Source organism: Miniopterus natalensis, chromosome 5, assembly GCF_054644295.1.
Source record: "Miniopterus natalensis isolate mMinNat1 chromosome 5, mMinNat1.hap1, whole genome shotgun sequence".
Lineage (NCBI taxonomy): Eukaryota > Metazoa > Chordata > Mammalia > Chiroptera > Miniopteridae > Miniopterus > Miniopterus natalensis.
The window spans coordinates 15,675,065-15,694,566 of NC_142085.1; the positions used below are offsets into that span (position 1 = coordinate 15,675,065).

Sequence of the window (19,502 nt, forward strand, 5' to 3'; positions counted from 1 at the left end):
CTGGCTCTTCCCTGATGGCCTTGCTCACATGTCTGGCAGTTGGTATTGTGCAGGGTATCTCTGTTTCCCTTGGCTGCTCCAGCAGGCTAGCTCAGGCTTCCTTACAGGGAGCCTCGGTTCAGAAGCTGCATGGCTTCTCAAGGCATTGGCTTAGAAGTTGCACAGTGTCACTTCTGTTGGACAAGGCAAGCCACCCAGATTCCAGGCAGTAGGGAAACAGACTGCACCTCTTGATGGAAAAGTGGCAACATCACGTTACAGAGACCAAGGGATGGGAGGGCTGTTTACAACCATCTTTGTAAACAGTCACACCAAGTTAGAGGATGGGAAATCCTTGCAGGGTGTTGAGTTGGAGAGACATTTTCAAAAGATCACTCTGGCTATTTTGAGAAGACTAGAATGTTAGGGACAAGAGTCAAAACAGGGAGACCAGTTAGATGACTGTAATCATCTAGGGGATGCATTGAAGGGGCTAGAACAGAGGTGGTGGAGGTGAGAGGTGGTAAATTTGGGATCTGTTTTGGAGCTAAGGTAGAATGGGTTTGTGTAAAATAAGTGTGAGGGGGTGGGAGTATAAAGTCAAGGCTAGGTTTTTTACTTCTGCAGTTGCTGGAAAGGGGCTATATTTACTGAGATGGGAAAATGGGTGAGCAGGTTTGCGGGGTGGGGTGGGGGATCAGGTATTCTTTGCATATCTCAAGTTTGAGATGCCTGCTAGGTAGCCGGTTGGAGATGTCAGTAGGCAGTTGGCTTTGCAAGTCTGAGGCTCATGGGGGAGGTCAGGATACACGTTTAAGAATCATCTTCTCATATGGTGTTGAAGGCCGTGGACTGGATGAGATCATTTAGGGAGTGAGTATGGCTGAAACGGAACAGAAATCTGAGGCCTGAGCCTTGGAGTGTTATGGTGTAATAAAAAGAGCAAGGGCTTTGGAACCGTACAGACAAGAGTTTTCAGTCCTGTCTCTATCATGTTTCAGCATATCACCATTACTGCCCTGAACCTGTGTTTTATTTAAAAAAATTTTTTTTAAAATCCTCACCTGAGGATACTTCTTCCATTGCTTTTTCAGAGAGAGTGGAAGGGGGTGGAGAGATAGAGAGAGAGAGAGAAACATTGATGTGAAAGAGACATCGACTGGTTGGCTCCCACAAGAGCCTCGTGGGGATCGAACCTGCAACCAAGGTATGTGCCCTTGGCCAGAATCAAAGCCGGGACGCTTCAGTCCACAGACCAACTCTAACCACTGAGCAAACCAGCTAGGGCCAAACCTCTGTCTTAGCTGTAAATGGGTACAGAAATGCATACCTTGGGCCTTTATTGTGACCATGAACTAAGACAATGTTCGAAAGGTGCTGGCTATCACTAAGGGATAACTGCTCTAGTTATTACCGAACTTCAGACAGGGCCCTGACCTCAGGACCTAATGGGGTATTAGAATTTCTTGGGGTTGGATCCTTTGGTTTTGCAGACGTGATAATCAGCCTTCACTGTTTCCTCCCTGTCCCTCTAGCTGTGCCCACGTGGCTGAAGAAGCCTGAAGACAGCCAGCTGGAGGAGGGCAAGCCGGGCTATTTGCATTGCCTGACTCAGGCCACACCGAAGCCCACAGTCATCTGGTACAGAAACCAGATGCTCATCTCGGAGGTGAGAGTGAGGATTGCTGTGGGTGGGTGGGGTGGTATCCCCTCTCGCTGCTCCCATGTGTGCTCCCCTCCATAGTGCTCTTTCCCAAGGCTGTCCTCGGTGATATTGGTGTGGGTTCAGGCCAAGACCTTTTGTGTGCCGCAGGACTCACGGTTTGAGGTCTCCAAGAATGGGACCTTGCGCATCAACAGTGTGGAGGTGTACGATGGGACATGGTACCGCTGTGTGAGCAGCACCCCAGCTGGCAGCATTGAGGCCCAGGCCCGAGTGCAAGTGCTGGGTGAGCTGGCATGCATGGGGAGAGCACCTCACCCGGTGGGCAGGAGAGGAAAGGGGAAGGAGCAGCAGGGTCCAGGATCTTCAGGCCTGCCCCGGCCTGTCTAGCTGCCTCAATTCCTCCTTTCCACCCACCTGCTCTCCCTCTACTGAAACAGAAAAGCTCAAGTTCACACCACCACCCCGGCCGCAGCAGTGCATGGAGTTTGACAAGGAGGCCACGGTGCCCTGCTCAGCCACAGGCCGAGAGAAGCCCACTATTAAGTGGGTACGAGCAGGTTGGTACCATGTAAGCCTAGGGAGGGGAGCAGGCAGGACCATCCACTGGTTAGATGTGTGCATGTCTGAGGACCAGCTGAGTGCCCAGCACCCTATCAGGAGCTGTGGGGACAGACGAAATGTAGGGCAAATTTTTGTAGTCCACTTAGGAAGAAAAAAGCCAGACACAAAAGAGGTCAGATTATAGTGTTAGACAACATGTGAGAGGACTTGAGACAATAAATGATTGGATTGGGTCCTCTCTTGTCCCTTTTCAAAATAGGCATCCTTTTTGACAAAAAAGTAACCTGGGCTCCTTTAGAAAATTTCAGGAGGAAAAAATGCATAAACCCCCATCCATTATCTCTAGGTGTGCCCTTTTCCTATGCTTATCTTTTTGCTTTAAAAAAGTGATTTTATTGTACATTTTCACTTATTATAATAACTTACACGAGTAAGTCCCACTTACTATAAAAATAGAAGATGCACATAACTATGTGATTTTATATTCCTTTTTGCCTAACATTACTAAGCATTACCCCATGTTTTTATACATAAACATTGGCTTTGATGATTGAGATAATATTCCAATAATTAAATTCACTATAATTTACTTAAATATTCTCTAAATGTTGGAGATTTTGGTTGCTAATCATCATTGCTCCACCCCACCCCCTCTCTCCCTCTCTTTCTCTTTCTCTTTTTATTGCTGCAATAAACATCTTTAAGCCAAAGTTTTTTCTGGATTTGGGTTTATTTCCTTTGGGAAAGATTCCCAGAAATGGAATAATTATGTATAAAAGGGTATGCACATTTTTACAACCCTTGATGCGGGTTGCCAAATTGTTTTTTAAAGGGCTGGACCAGATTTTACATTCCCGTGAACAGTGAGAGTTAGAGAGGAGATTGTGGGTTTTGAGGAAGAAGTGGGGTCTCTGCTCAGGTGGTCTGGGGGAGTTTTCTGTGGGATGTGTGGCTCATAATGGATTTGAAGTCTGGGGTGGTGGCAGAGAGCAGGAATGGGTTCTAGGTAGTGAGGTGAGAACAAGGCAAATTTGAGGCTCAGTCAGAAGTGCAGTTTGATGGAAGTGGAGTGTTGGGCAGTAGAAGGAGGTGAGACTGAAAAACTGGGAAAGGAGTAAATAATGGGGATTCTTAATACCTGGCTCAAGAGTTTGGGCTTTGTGGGTACGCAGGAGTGATGACATGTTTTTGAGTAGGTACGAGTGACTGAGGGCATTGCCAGCCAGCTACCCATGTAACTCTGGTCAATCCCATAATTTCCCTTTGTTGCCCCTGCAGATGGGAGCAGCCTCCCAGAGTGGGTGACAGATAACGCCGGGACGTTGCACTTCTCCAGGGTGACCCGCGATGATGCCGGCAACTACACTTGCATCGCCTCCAATGGGCTACAGGGCCAGATCCGTGCCCACGTCCAGCTTACTGTGGCAGGTGTGACTGTGGTAGGGCCCTGGGGCTGGGGCTGGCAGGCCCTGTGTGGCAGGAGCCTGCATCCTGTCAGCCCCATTGCTCACTGTTCCCTGCCCCTCGCTGGGCTCTTCCCATCCAGTTTTCATCACCTTCAAGGTAGAGCCAGAGCGCACAACAGTGTACCAGGGCCACACAGCTCTGCTGCGGTGCGAGGCCCAGGGGGACCCCAAGCCACTCATTCAGTGGAAAGGCAAAGACCGCATCCTGGACCCCACCAAGCTGGGACCTAGGTAGGGCCATCTCCCTCCCACACTTATCCCACTTCTGCAGCCTGGTCTCCCAGGAGCTGGTGAGGTGGCCAATGCTGTGGCTTCTCCCCTGGCAGGATGCAGATCTTCCAGAATGGCTCCCTGGTGATCCATGATGTGGCCCCCGAGGACTCAGGGCGCTACACCTGCATTGCGGGCAACAGCTGCAACATCAAGCACACGGAGGCCCCCCTCTTCGTCGTGGGTATGGGCTGGGGACAGGAAGTGGTGCCGCCAGACTTCATTCTCATCTTTACACTCATCGGCCCCTTGTACACAGAAGGCACTTAAACCATTTTTGTGGTGGGGTGGGAGTCAGCTGTGTCCCCTCTCCTGTGCCATGGCACGGTCTGTTTCCTTGCTTAGAGCTGGTGTCCTTTACTTAACATTCCAGAGCTGGGGGGTGGGGTGCATGTTGTGGGGGCACGCTTGTCCTGTAATGCTTTTTCTCAGGTCTCCTGTAGCAGCCACACGTCTCCCTGGGTGGGCGGGGAGGGGATCAGGTCAGGATGCATCAAGAGAAGGTTCCTTTGTCCTGGAGGCCCAGAGAGGAGGATGTGTCAGGTAAAAGGCCCTGACTAAGGTCAGGGACTTGGGTTTTGGGTCTGGCCCCTCCTGCTGCTAATCAGTTGTATGTCCTTAGAGGTAGGTGTTATTTCCTCTTCAGGGCTTGTTTCTGCATCTGTAAAATGGAAATGGCTTAAATGAGAAGTTCTCAAGCTTTTTTGGTTTAGCAGCCGAATTGTTTTTCTAGACAAAGTATAAAATGGGATTTGAACTGGATAACAGTGAAGTTACAGGCTCCTTGGTTAGATGTGGGAGTTGGGGGATTCTGCATCATGTCCCGTTGGGTCTCTCTCTCTCTCAGTTTCCCTAACTTTCGACATGTGACCCTAGGCCATTGAACACCCTTGGGCCAGAAGAGCCCCTCTACACATAAATTTCTTGAAGAACCGGCTCTGTGCTGGGCATTATCTGGGATTCTAAACCAGAAGTTCTCAGATGCTGCTCTTCAGGGCCTGACTCCGTGTCAAGTCACTGAAGGAGCTTGTTAACACAGTGTGGGTTTGTGGTGCCCCTGGCCTGGTGTTTGGATGCACAGCCAGCCAGGGAATCTGCTTCAACTTCTTCAGAGTGCCCTGTGACCTGGGCGGGGCCCGAGGACCTGGCCCTTGTTAAATCCAGTGACGGTGGTAACCCTCCCCAGGTCTCTCTGGTGACCAGGCCATTGCCTATCTGGGACGTTGTCATATGTATGGGGTATGGAGGGGCTGGTAGAGAAGTAGGGCTGGGTTTGCTTTAGCAGCCCCTGCCCATACCTCTCTGTGTGTCTCAGACAAGCCTGTACTGGAGGAGTCAGAGGGCCCGGGCAGCCCGCCCCCCTACAAAATGATCCAGACCATTGGGCTGTCCGTGGGTGCCGCAGTGGCCTACATTATTGCTGTCCTGGGCCTCATGTTCTACTGCAAGAAGCGCTGTAAGGCGAAGCGACTTCAGAAGCAGCCAGAGGGCGAGGAGCCAGAGATGGAGTGCCTCAACGGTGAGGGGCCCCCTGGAGGAGCGAGGTGGTGCCATGTGCAGGTGCTGAGCGCCCTCTCGCGGTGGTCAGAGCTACTGCACTGGAGGAAGCAGGCAGCCGTGGGGCTGGGGCCTGCGCTTGCGCCTGCAGCCAGAGCAGAGCTTCCCACCCCAGATGGAAGCCTGGTATTGGCTGATTCCCAGTGCCTTGGCTTTTGAGTAACCTGGCTTAAGACTTCCTCATTGGAGCCTCTTGTGCCACCTTCCCATGTTTCCCACCTTCTCCCTGTGGCACTAAGCCACAGATATGATTAGTGTATATATTCATGTTTCTGGTACACATCTTGTCTGCCCCCATTAGTCTTTGAGTTCCCCCAAGGGCAGTCAGTTTCCCTCCTCCTACCCTCCCTCCTCCATCTGGGAGCTCCCTAGTGTTATTTTTGGGTCTCCCCTATAAGCTGAGGTGATCAGGCACAGGGACTGGTTCTCCCTTGTGATTTCCCCTTTGTGCTTGTTTAGTGCTTTACATGTAGAGGGCCCTGTGGAAGCAAAACCCTTATGTCTATGTGGTATCCAGGGACCAGTGATTTAGATGAGACTTGTACAATTGGTTCCATTTCAGAGGTGGTAATCAGCTGCATCAATAAGTGGTCACGCCCTATGGAATGCCTGTCACCCTTGCCTCAGCCCCATCAGTTCATCACTTGTATTGGCCCTTTTGTGTGGAACACTGGGATTGGATCCATTTGGTAGAAGTTAGGTGGTTGGTAGAGAAAACTGAGGTCCCCATGGTGACCTGGGTGACTGGTCTCAGATTGACACTCTCCTGTGCCCCTTCTTCCCAGGTGGGCCTTTACAGAATGGACAGCCCTCAGCGGAGATTCAAGAGGAAGTGGCCTTGACCAGCTTGGGCTCCGGCCCTGCAGCCACCAACAAACGCCACAGTACGAGTGATAAGATGCACTTCCCGAGGGCCAGTCTGCAGCCCATCACCACACTGGGTATGTGGCCTTGGCCACAATTCCCCTGCTTAACTGTAGGTCACTGATTCTGTCCTGAGGGTGTCATAGCAGTGGCTCTGAAACCCAGAACCTTAGAGATTGAGGGGACATAGGGGAGATCTAGTCCAGTGTATCCCCATTGCCTGTTGTTCACACCCCACCTCCACAACTTTTGTCATTCCTGTATGTTACTGACTTGATGTTTTCTTTAGATTGATTCCTTTTTAAAAAAAAAACACAACTAAAATTAGCTTTGTTCTAGGGAAAAAAGTGAGAAATTAGGGATTTGTGCCAATTAAGTTTTTCCTAAGCATACATTAAACATATAACTATTAAGACGTTTACCATGAGCCAAGATGTTTATCATGAGCCATCTAAAATTCTCATACAAATCACCTTTTGGAGAGCCCTGAATATTAATCCCACCCTTTTATTTTACTGTTGGGGACTTGAAGCCCGGGGTGGGAGGGGGAAGGGTTTGATCAGGGCCACACAGGTGAACAAGGCCACTGCCCAGTCCAGGTAGGTGGAGAGTGGCAAAGATTCCTCACCGTGTGACAGAGAGAGGCCAGGCACCTTCCCAAGTCAGTGGCTTCCCCTGCTTGGGTGCAGGCAGCTGGCTGACTCAGATCTATACCCACAGGGAAAAGCGAGTTTGGAGAGGTGTTCTTGGCGAAGGCCCAGGGCTTGGAGGAGGGTGTGGCAGAGACCCTGGTGCTTGTGAAGAGCCTGCAGAGCCGGGATGAGCAGCAGCAGCTGGACTTCCGAAGGGAGTTCGAGATGTTCGGGAAGCTGAACCATGCCAATGTGGTGCGGCTACTGGGGCTGTGTCGAGAGGCCGAGCCCCACTACATGGTGCTGGAGTATGTGGACCTGGTATGCTGCTGGCAGGGGACCAGGGTATCTTGGGCAGGGCAGTGTCCTAATGGAGGGAACCATGGGAGCCTCATGTGGTCTTAGTTGAGACCTCGGCTTGCTCCTTGCCTGCTGTTGCCACCTTGAGATGCTCCACCTCTGCACCACCCGCCCCTTTGGCCCCCTGTACCCCTTTGACACCTGCCCTCCTTTGACAAGCATCCCCTCTGCCAGCCCTGTGTCCTAAGTTCTTCCCGGCCTCTCACTCTGCACACGGCCTGGATACTTTCCAGAGCTTGTTCCTCGACTCTGGTTTTCTGTGGTTACTTTTCTTTTTCCCTGGGGCTTGTCACCCTGCTTTCCTTCCTTCCCATCCTCCCTGTGTGAGGCACCAGTGTTGGCCCAGTCACCAGCCTTTTCTTTCCACCCCATTTGTCATGCCCAGATCTGCCCCTTGCTTTCATTCCTCAACTGACCTATGCCTAACATCCTCCAGTCCTCAAAATGCTGCTGTCTAACCCCCAGCTCTGGACAGGAAGGGGAGGAATAATCCTTCATGTTCCCATTGGAAGTGTTTATGAGTGCTTTGTGTATGTTTCTGATGCTGGTGTCCCCCCTGTTTGTTTATGTCTATTAGGTAATAAATCCCTGGAGAACAGGGGTCAGTAGGGACTGCTGTTTTTCTTCTTGGCTCCTTGAGAGCAGGGGCTTTGACATCTTCTGTCTGGGGGCTCCTCTGAGGGTGGATATGACAGTCCTTCCTTTCTGACTGACAGCTTCCAGAGGCTGCGGGTGCAGGCTGGAGTGGGAATTCACGTCAGGGCTTCTCAGCATCTGCCAGTCAGGCACCCTGTGAGCACCTGCTTGCTCTGACATGACACAAACTTTTGCTTTTCCCTCAGGGAGACCTCAAACAGTTCCTGAGGATTTCTAAGACCAAGGATGAAAAATTGAAGTCACAGCCCCTCAGCACTAAGCAGAAGGTGAGGAGAGAGGTTCCCGGGGTGGGCCAGGAGCAAGGGCAGTTCTTGTAGGAGGTACTGCTAGTTGAGTGCTCCTTGAGGGCCAGGCCCTATGGTACGTACTTTGCATGTGTTATCTCAGTGATTACAATAATCATCTTAACGTGTCACCGTCTACATTTTGTGGATGAGAAAACTGAGGTTTAAGAGGTTAAGTGACTTGTCCAGTCACATAGCCTAAAAGTGGCTTTGAATTGCTGTGTTATCTTCATATAGAAGAGCTGCCTTTTGTTTTTGCCGCTGGAGCAGGACATTAGTCCTGTGTAGGGAGCGTTTACCTGGAGGTAGAGGAGCAGCAGGGAGTGTTTAACTGGAGGAGCAGCTGGGAGCAGTGAGGTAGAGGTGCAAGCAGGTAGTGCTGTGCTGGAGGAGCAGCAGGGAGCCCTGAGGTGGAAAAGCAGCAGGGAGCAGGGAGGTGGAGGAGCAGAGGGGAGCAGGGAGCTGGAGCAGCAGGGAGGTGGAGGAGCAGAGGGGGGCAGGGAGCTGGAGCAGCAGGGAGCAGGGAGGTGGAGGAGCAGCAGCGAGCAGCCTGAGTTTTGGGCTCCTGCTTTGCTGGGCATGTCCCTGAGTATGTTTCTCAAGCTCCGAGTATGGAAACTTCTGTGAGTGGGTTGCCAGTGTTTCACCCACTGTGGTTTTCACGCTTTCACTCTCAATTTGGCTGTTGCTGTATAGCCTTTCCTTCCTGTTCTCCTACCTTCAGGGCAGAGGGTTGTTCTGGGCACCAAGCCCTGGCTGGAGCCCCATGGGGGAGCAGACCTTGACTGAGACAGTGAAGGGAAAGCTTGCCTGCTCCCCTGCCCACAGCAGATGAGCCCTTCTGCAGCCCAGCTCTTCCTGTCCACAGCCTTCTCCCTTTCCTCTGAAATGGAGCCACCTTCTCCCATGTGACTGGGTACTCTGCTTCCAAGCTGACAGTGAAGTCACCTCATTAATCCCAATCAAAGCTCAGGGCAGGTAGATAGACATTGACTGCTACCACCCTTCCAGGTGACTGTTCCCTGCCTTATAGGCTGACTCAGGTAACAGACTCAAGGCAGTTCAGAAAGGTGTGGCTGGTTGATTAGTGAGGTGAGTGGGACCCTGGCTGCCCTTGATCTCTTTAGGGAAGTGGCTCAGTGCTCTTCAGGCTGACCTTCCATCACAAGTGAATTTAGTAAGGCCCAGACAGAGCAGGTGATCTGGCCCCAGGTCAGCCAGAGCTAGCTTCTTGACACCTCACCCCTGCCTTCATTCTGAGAAGCCATAGGACAGGACATGCTGCTCCAGCTCGGTGGGACATCAGGACCCCAGAGCTCACAAATCAGGACATGCATGGAGCCAGTGAGTCTTTACTGAGCCACCCATTGCCCCGAGGGCCCTTGGGGGTGTAAAATGGAAACTGGCAGGCATCGTTGGGACACTTAGGCTTTAGTGGGGGTGCTTTGGTAAATGAGGATGCATATGCCGTACAGACCTCAGGTATGACACAGAAAGTTAGTGAGAGGCATAAACTAAGGTGTTGAAGACGTCCACTTCCTTCAGGTGGACAGATACTCGTGGTCAACAAAGAAGGTTTCCTGGTAGAGAAAGCCATTTGAGTTCAGTTCTCAAGGTCAGGAAGTAGCTGAATGGCAGGAAGGGGATGGATTCGGGGGAGAGGGGACTCAAGGTAGGTTTCTGTGGCTGGGACAGGGACATAGGCTGGTAGGAAGTTGGTTGCCTCTGGCACATGACCTGAGGGACTGTATTTGACTGAAAGTCATCACCACCTTCTCCCACACGTTTTTGACAGAGCATATTAAATTTGATGGCGGAACTTCAATAAGTTGGATTCCATACTCTCTTAAGGACAGTAGTCTGTATCTGGTGGGGGTGGGATTGCTAAAAAAAAAAAAGAGATTTCTGGACCATACCTCACTACTCAGACTGAGGGAATCAGAAAATCTGAAAGTGGGGTCTGAGGACCTGCATTTTTCAAACAACCTTTTCAGCTGATTTGTAAGCTCATTAAAGTTCAGGGAGTCCTTGTCAGTGGTTTTGAAATGTTAACCCACAAAACTGGTTTTGAGACCTATGTGGGTCTCAGTCAGTAGTTTATTTTTTATTTTTTTAAATATCTTTATTGATTTCAGAGAGAGGAAAGGAGAGGGAGAGAGAGAGAGAGAGAAACATCCATGATGAGAGAGTCATCGATCGAGCCTGCAACCCAGACATGTGCCCTGACCGGGAAATCGAACCCCATCGCCTGGATCCTAGGTCAATGCTCAACTGCTGAGCCACGCCTGGCCGGGCATCAGTCAGTAGTTTAAAAAATGCCGCTTTTGGGGGATTCCATGAAAGCGACAATTCCTAGGAAATATATACTAAGACTTGTAGATACTTTCTTGTGCTAATATTTAGTGAGCTGCTGTGTTAATTTATATACCTAAATGTCCTGGGGGAATGGAAGGAGGAAGAGTTAAGTTTTTAATGGGAGATGGAGTGGTAGGCAGGGTGCTCCCTGGCCAGCTAGAGCTGGAACCAGGGTGCCATACGTGGTGTGGGTGGGTTGGGGGGGGAGCCCCAGGAGGACTTCAGGATAGCAATGGGATAGTGATAGAAATCAGACACCATCCCTGGATGGTGGCATAATTGTAGGTAATGCTTGTTAGAGTAGCTGATAAGATGATGGAGATTTTAAAGTCGGAGAACTGTAACCTGTGATTTCTCAGTGGGTCACCTACAAGCTAATGACAGGGCGAGAAGCAGGGTCAGCGTAGCACACCTGGTGGACAGTGCTTTATGCAGTCAGATGCCGGGACGTGTGGAAGGACACAGGAAGCCTATTGTGAGACGAACACAGTAGTGTCACAGTGGGTTAGCTAGAGCCTGAGCAAGCCTGTAGAGTGTTCAAGTTGGAAAGGAAGGGGTGGGCCTGGTCTTTATAACAGTATTTGAAAATTAATCCTGTGGCCATCTGATGGCGGCTTGCCCAGCAGTAAGGAAACACTTAATTGGCTTGGGTCTAACAGAATTCCCTTTTGCTGTCCTCACATAGCCAGTATTTCCAGAAGCACTGCCTCTCTGGAACGATAGCAAGTTAGTCACCATGCCAAGTCCACTCTCTTCTGTTTCTTTGACTAGTAGCAGATTGAGAGGAGGCTGAGGGGAAGGACAAGTGTGATGAGGGCACATTACAGAAGCCTTTGTCTGCAATTTACAGATAACCAGGCAGGGCTGAGCAATGCTCTGGGGTTTTGAAGCTTGAAGTAGAGTCTTTTCACTTATGATGCCTCCTTCAGTGGTCATCTGGCCCTTTTACTACCAGTGGCACTTGGGGCATTCTGTGGATGGCAATCTGGGGACTGTTTTGGGCATGTGGCTTCTACTTTTCCTTGGAGACAGCAGTGCAGGGCTCTGTACCCAGGGAGAGCTCAGTAATCCTGGTAGACCTGTTCACCTGACTTCTTTAAATCTCCTCTCTGGTTACACACATTTGGTTGGAAGCTATCTGGAGATTTTGTGTCTTACTATTTTTTAATCCTAACCTTAGGATATTTTTTATTTCTTTTTAATGTTTTTATTGATTTCAGAGAGAGAGGAAGGGAGAGGGAGAGAGAGAGAAATATAAATGATGAGTCATTGATCGGCTGCCTCCTGCACGCCCCCTACTGGGGATTGAGCCCAAAACCCGGGCATGTGCTCTGACCAGGAATCGAACTGTGATCTGCAGGTTCGTAGGTTGACACTCAGCCATTGAGGCACGCCAGCTGGGCCTGAGGATATTTTTTCAATTGCTTTTCAGAGAGAATGGAAAGGAGAGAGGGGGGAGAAGAGAGAGAGAGAGAGAGAGAGAAACATTGATGTGAGAGAGATACATCGACTGGTTGCCTCACGCATGTGTCTGGACTGGGGGTGGGAAGTGAACCCAAAACTCAGGTAATGTGCCCTTGACTGGAAATTGAACCCGCGACCCTTTGGTGCGTGGGCTGACGCTCTAACCGCTGTGCAATACCAGCCAGGGCTGTATCTTCACTTTTGATAAAGAAAATGTACCAAGAAGATGAGATTTTCCCCAACACTTGATTGTGTCCTTTGTTTAGCGAGTGCCTCTGCAAAGGCAGTGTCTGTCAATATGTTGGCCGTGTAGGTGGGTCTAGTTTGGTGGTGGTGGTTGTATCAGTGCTTCTAATAGAACTTACTGCAATGATGGAAATGTTCCATATCTACTGCTGTCCAATGGGGTAGTCACTAGCCCCATGTGGCTCTGAGCACTTAGAATGTGGCTAGGACCACTGAGAAATGGAATTTTAATTTTATTAAGTTTTAGTTAACTTAAATAGCCACATGGGGCTAGGAACTACTGTTTTGGACAGCACAGGTTTAGACCATTGTTCTTTAAACTTTTTTTGACTGAGACCCACAGTAGCAAAAAAGAACATTTTGCACCACAACCCAACAACATCGGCATGGTTATATATTTTAAAAACAAAAAATGTTATGAATGATATCCTTACTAAGTAATGCAGTCTGATATTCTCTGTTCTATTTTTTTTTTTTTTAAACGTATCTTTATTGATTTCAGAGAGAGGAAAGGAGGGGGAGAGAGAGAGATAGAAACATCAATGATGAGTCATTGATCGGCTGCCTAGCCCACAACCAAGGCATGTGCCCTGACTGGGAATCGAACCCCAATCTCCTGGATCCTAGGTTGATGCTCAACCGCTGAGCCACGCCCGGCCGGGCTCTGTTCTATTTTTTTTAAATACGTTTTTATTGGTTTTTAGAGAGAAGGGGAAGGGAGAGGGAGGAAGAGGGATAGGAACATCGATTAGTTGCCTTTTGTGTCCTGACCAGGGACTGAACCAGCAACCTTGGGCATGTGCCCTGACCAGGAATTGAACCGGTGTGACCTTTTGGTGCATGTGACGACACTCAACTGACTGAGCCACACCGACCAGGGCAATGTTCCATTTTTTTAATGCTGGTTTAGATTCACTAAATTTGTTTCATGACATACTAATAGGTTGTGACCACAGTTAGCTAACAACCATTGGAGGCAGTGGCGCCAGCAGGGATGTCACTGGCCAGTACACATAGGCTGAGAAGATCTGTCTTTGGAGTGACCCCTTTCCCAGTGTCTGGCTTGGCTCCTCTTCTGGTCTTCCTGTGACCCCAGGAGTCAGGCTGGTGAAGCTGCTCAGAGCCAGCCAGCGACGCTTAACGACCATGCTGAGGCCAATACCCCACCTCCGGGTTCACTGCCGAGCAGATAGCCCTTCCTGTGCCCCCTACATCAGTGATGTGGCCCAGAAGAGGCAGCTGTGGTATTAAGGAAAGAGCCAGGCTTTGGTGTCAGGCTGGGTATAAAGCCTTGGATGGGATCATGGTCAGGGCTGAAAATGAGCCCCACCTCACAGTGCAAATAGGAGAGACAGCTGCCTCGCTCAGGGGTCAGCACACAGTAGGTACTCAACAAGTGTTCCTGTTCCAGTCTCAGATGGGATGATTTCCTTGCACTAGGTAACTTGGCAGCAGCCCCTCCACCACACCCTTTCACTTTATTCCTCTTTGAACTTCAGGAACATAGAGTCATATTAACCATAACCTTTGGATAATCCACAGCCTACTCATTATTGGTTCACATATGGGCTGCTTTTACTTACTTAGTTATTTTTTATTATTTATTCATTTACTTATTTATTTATTTTTAAATATATCTTTACTGATTTCAGAGAGAGGAAGGGAGAGGGAGAGAGAGAGAGAGACAGAAACATCAGTGACGGCTGCAGCCCGCAACCCGGGCATGTGCCCTGACCAGGAATCGAACCCCGATCTCTTGGATCCTAGGTTGATGCTCAACCGCTGAGCCACGCCCGGCTGCGCACTTAGTTATTTTTTAATGTACGTATGGGTCGTGTGTGTTTGTGTGTGTGTTTGGTAAGTTTTTATTTTGATACTTCAAACTTAAAAGAGTGTAAGGAAAGCTCAGGGAGTTCCTACAAACCCTTTACCCAGATTCAGTTTTCATGCTGGCTTTCTCATTCTCTTAATACGTATGTGTATTATATTTTATGTATTTTCTTGACCACTAGAGATAAGGTGGAGGCAGACTTTTGACCTTTTGCCATCAGACGTGTAAAATGGTATCTCATTGAGTCTTGGCTTATGTTTCCTTGGTGACCAGTGACACTGGTTTTTGGCCCCTTTCTTACCTTCATCTCTCTATGACTGCATTTATGTGATGGATGACTTCCCCCTTATGGATCCTGAGATGAGTCTGTATGTCCTATAACTTGTTAAGTAATCTTCCACAGGCCACGGGGATCTCTTTGCATTGCTTTGTTTTTATGTGCAAAGAAACACTACAGGTCTCCTGTGTCCCTCAGTGGTTGTTGCTCCCAAGGTTTGGATAAGGTGACAGAGGCCTAGGGGCCTTGGGTCTTTACACATGCTCTCCTGATGCTCCAATTTTACCTCTGCTTAGCATGGAGCACCTTCTCCCTGGTGGTGGCAGCCTTCTGCAGGTATAATTCTTGTCTTCCTTTTAGACTGTCCTCTCACTGGGAGCCCTGTCTTACCAGTCTGCTATATTTCACCAGCACCCAGCTGTGTATGATGTATAGTAGATGCTCAATTAATATTTGTTCATTGTATTGATATATACTTTAAAAATGTCAATATAACTTAATTATAATTACATTCAATATGTTCTATAAGGTATTTTCTATAACGTATTCACATGGCTCAAAAATTTAAAATGGGAATCAGTGAAGTAAATTTTTAACTCCTATACTTTGGAAAAGTGTTTGTTATTATTTTATAGAGCTAGAGATACTCATAGACCATGACCCCACACCTAGGAATCTTAAAGAAATTCATACATGTGTACACCCATAAGAATGATCATAGCAGCACTGTTCCAAAGCTGGAAAAAAAAAATCCAAATATCCATTGGCATGAAAATGAATAAATTATAGTGTATTCAGGATGAAAACTCAGTACAATGGTACACCCCCCCCCCCCAAAAAAAAAGATTAATCTCAATGCTGAATGAAAGAATCGGTACAAAAGAGTACACATTTTTTATGCTTCCAGCTTTATCTGGTTCCCAAATGGGCAAAACTGAATTACATTGTTGAGGAACATAAGTGTAATGGTAAAACCAGAAACAAAAGCCAAGGAATTATTACCATAAAGTCAGGATAGTGGTTACTTCTGGATGGGAGGGAGAATGTATGGTGAAGGGGTCCTGAGGGGTTTCTGGGGTGCTTGGTTTTATTTTTTTTAACTTAGTTATTGTTACCTGGGTGTGAGCTTCATGATTATTTGTGAAAGTGCACATATATTTGATGAGCTTTCCTACATGTAGTTTACCACTTAAAAGGTATAAAGCAAAAGTTGTCCTACTTTCTCTCTAGCTCCCAGCTCCTTTCTTTGGAGGCGGCCAGTAATGCGTGTGTTTTGTGTGATGTGTTCGTATGCATTCATACACACAAAACACACACATTTTACATATTTTGTTTGTTTTGTTTTTTATATACAATTAATAGAAAATATGTAATTTTGAAGTAAAAAGGAAAAGGAACAACCCATAAAGATATAAGCTATGATTACTGCCCAGTTATTTCTCACAAGTGGTTACTATGTGTTCTCCCCACCCATGTGCCACTCACCCATCTAGCACCTGCTGTGTGTCCAAGTGGTTCCAAGAGCTTAATTTATTTTAATTCCATTTTTCCAACAGCCCAGTGAAGCATGCACTGTCATTCCCATTTTACAGAGAAGGAAACTGAAGCTATTGTGGCTTTGCTTTTGGGCTTCCTAAGCATCACACTGATGGCCTTGAGACCCTGCCAAGGGTTGTGTTGGGGGCGGTCACTTTGCTCCCCTAGACCTGGGTGCTCTGACCAGCCCCTTTCTTGCTTCAGGTGGCCCTGTGCACGCAGGTGGCCCTGGGCATGGAGCACCTATCCAACAACCGTTTTGTGCACAAGGACCTGGCTGCTCGCAACTGCCTGGTCAGCGCCCAGAGACAGGTGAAGGTGTCGGCCCTGGGACTCAGCAAGGACGTGTACAACAGGTAGAACGATATGGGGCGTGGTGGTGAGGAGTGGAGGGCAGATGTGGGAGGCTTAGTCTCTGCTTAGTTTAAAGCTGAAGAGCCCGGAAAGGAGCAGAGATTTCTTTCCTCTCTCCAGAGGTGCAGCAGGTGTCCCAGCCATTGGGGCATAGGTCCTTGCTGCTCATAAGTTTTCTCCAGTGATAAAAAATTGTAAACCTTTTAAAAATAACTAGTTACATTTTATAACAGTTTATATATAACAACTATTTGTATGGTTCCCTCTGTAACTTCCTAGATTCACTAATTGTTATTTTGAAGCCTAAGACTTGAAGCTCAGCACCGCAGCCAGAGATGATCTGGAATGCCCATCCCTATATAGCACCTGGGAACTTCCCCTTGAGTCACCCCAGTTCATCTGATTATTGCTTTAGTCATGATTGAATTATCACTAAAGATTTTTAGATTTTCTTGCCATTTAACGTGTTCTCCTTTTTCACACTTTTTAAACCAATACTGAAAGTATGTGTGATTATTAGCTTTTTGTTTTCATATTAAAATTTAGGCAAAGTTTGATTCTTAACAGAATTTTTAACCACGAGACCCCATGTTGGTGCCTCCAAATTTCATCCAGTATACGTGTGTTACCAATTTCTCTGAGTGCCTTGACGTAGAAAAGTTGGGTTCTAGCTCAGGTATGAGGCACAGGCCTGGGATGAAGGATGTGTCCCTCACCCAGATCCACCCTACCCTACCCCATGAGCCGCAGAGGCCCCACCTTCACCCCCACGTGTGGTTTTCTTCTGCAGTGAGTACTACCACTTCCGCCAGGCTTGGGTGCCTCTGCGCTGGATGTCCCCTGAGGCCATCCTGGAGGGTGACTTCTCCACCAAGTCTGATGTCTGGGCCTTCGGAGTGCTGATGTGGGAAGTGTTCACCCATGGAGAGATGCCCCATGGTGGGCAGGCCGATGATGAGGTGCTGGCAGGTAGGTAGCTTTGTTTCCAAGGGATCATTCCACGTGTTTTCCAGGTGGAGGGTTTGCTCAAGGTCCCAGGGCCAGCTCAGCCTGCCTCCCTCAGGGCTGGTTATAGCAGGTACACAGATATGGCCACTCCAGTTGAAATACTGAAACACTTTTTTTTTTTTTTTAATATATCTTTATTGATTTCAAAGAGAGGAAAGACGAGGGGGAGAGAGAGATAGAAACATCAATGATGAGAGAGTCATTGATCGAGCCCACAACCCGGGCATGTGCCCTGACCGGGAATCGAACCCTGATCGCCGGGATCCTAGGTCAACGCTCAACCGCTGAGCCACGCCCTGCCGGGCCTGAAACACTTTCATACTGGTTGGTAAAGAGCCCTTGCCTGTAGTGTCCACTCTAGCCACTGATAGCTGCCTGTTGACCCCACTTCAGCCCCCATGCATTGGTTGCCTCCTGTGCTGTGTGGACCTTGCCCCCACTAGCCCGACGGAGCTGGGGCCAGGGGAGTTACCCCTTTGGTTGCAAGATACTTCCAGTGTACTCCCTGAGTCGGTGCCCACCCACCCCTGGCCAGTGACCCCCACCCCAGGTTGCCCTCCAATGGCTGCTTATGGGAACTGCAGGCTCCACACATTGTTGAACAGGTGGTTAAAAGTTTGACTAATACTCCTCCCACCATTTTCTGCAGACTTGCAGGCTGGGAAGGCCAGACTCCCACAGCCTGAGGGCTGCCCTTCCAAGCTCTACCGGCTGATGCAACGCTGCTGGGCCCTCAGCCCCAAGGACAGGCCCTCCTTCAGTGAGATTGCCAACACCCTGGGAGACAGCCCTGCAGACAGCAAGCCATGAGGAGGGAGCCCAGGCAGGCTGTGCCTCAGGATGGCATGGGCAGGGGAGGACCTCTTGACGGGTGCCTGCAGCATGATGGGCAAGATCCCTGTCCTCCTTGGCCTACGGGCCCCGCCCTGGCACCATAGGCACTGCTGAGGTTTGGGCAGGGCCTGGGATCTCCTCCTCTTTCTCACCCTCAGCCCTTGGGGAGGCTGATTCGGACCCAGACTGGTGACTAGGGCCTTGGGCTGGGCAGCTTTTTCTGCCACCCCTCCTCCCATCAGGGACAGTGTGGGTGCCTCAGGTAACCCCAATTTCTGGCCTGGGTCTCTGCCCCTTGACCAGGTCTAGTTCTGCCACTCACCTGCTAACTTTGCGCGGGGAGGGCTAGGCTGCAGATGAGCTGGGTTTGAGGGGCGTTCCCTAATATACTCAAATTCCTGGGTAGTTCTGGCCTACGGGGCTCACCTCGGGGTCCGTGCCAGACACAGCCAGTGCATCCTCTCCACATGGACTTGTGCACGCTGACCCAGACCCAGGCCTCCTCCCCACCCTTCTCTCCTTTCCTCATCCTAAGTGCCTGGCAGATGAAGGAGTTTCAGGAGCTTTTGACACTATATAACCCGCCCTTTTTGTATGCACCATGGGCGGCTTTTGTATGTACTTGCAGCGTGGGGTGGGTGGGCATGGAAGGGAGGGGTGTGCCCTGGAGGAGATGGGGACAGGGGGGCCACCCCTGCCTCACACCTTTATTGTTGTTTGTTTTGTTTTTTTTTTACACTCGCTGCTCTCAATAAAGAAGCCTTTTTTACAACCTGCTTCTGATGCTCATTTTCTGCCCGTTGCCCATGAATCATGTCCCATCTTCCCTTACTTATCAGAAGGGGCCCATGTGCCTTCATGGAGTCTGGTGAGGCTTGGACAGGAATAACTGGCAGACACTGGTTCTTCTCTCTGGTTTGTGGAGCAGTTGAGAACGTGGGCTCAGAAGGCAAGGCCACCTCTTGTCCATGGGACCCTGTGTTGCTCTCTGACTGCCAACTACTTACGCTGCTGGTTGTCCTAGTCCTCATGCTCAGGTGGGGAGGGTGGAAGTGTGAGGGCGGACAAGTTAGAGTAGGGTTGGAGGAGTAAGTAATGACAGATTCAGGTCTTTGAATCCCTTTACGACTCTAGGAGGGAGATGGAGTGGATAGCAGTGAGCAGAGGTGATGCTCGATTTCTCATTACTCCAGGGCCCTCAGCTGATTTGATTCCTGCCTCGTCTTTACATAGACCTGTGTCATCAGTTATATTGTTCCTTACTTCCAGTCAGTAAATTCAGCCCAGTTCCCCATCCTAAA

The 19,502-nt window shown here is 49.3% G+C and overlaps 1 protein-coding gene across 1 annotated transcript in view; it reads left to right on the top strand.

Moving 5' to 3' along the window:
- The window catches only part of PTK7 (protein tyrosine kinase 7 (inactive)), a 59,625-nt gene extending 40,652 nt beyond the window's left edge, over window positions 1-18,973 (top strand). Inside the window, exons 8-20 of the mRNA XM_016212737.2 lie at window positions 1,515-1,648; window positions 1,793-1,928; window positions 2,083-2,202; window positions 3,485-3,634; window positions 3,753-3,903; window positions 3,999-4,126; window positions 5,258-5,461; window positions 6,285-6,440; window positions 7,084-7,316; window positions 8,198-8,278; window positions 16,210-16,361; window positions 17,150-17,328; window positions 18,017-18,973. Coding sequence (XP_016068223.1) covers window positions 1,515-1,648; window positions 1,793-1,928; window positions 2,083-2,202; window positions 3,485-3,634; window positions 3,753-3,903; window positions 3,999-4,126; window positions 5,258-5,461; window positions 6,285-6,440; window positions 7,084-7,316; window positions 8,198-8,278; window positions 16,210-16,361; window positions 17,150-17,328; window positions 18,017-18,177 — 1,985 coding nt within the window. The 3' untranslated portion in view covers window positions 18,178-18,973. The remainder of the gene's footprint in view (window positions 1-1,514; window positions 1,649-1,792; window positions 1,929-2,082; window positions 2,203-3,484; window positions 3,635-3,752; window positions 3,904-3,998; window positions 4,127-5,257; window positions 5,462-6,284; window positions 6,441-7,083; window positions 7,317-8,197; window positions 8,279-16,209; window positions 16,362-17,149; window positions 17,329-18,016) is intronic.
- The last annotated feature ends 529 nt before the right edge of the window (window positions 18,974-19,502 follow it).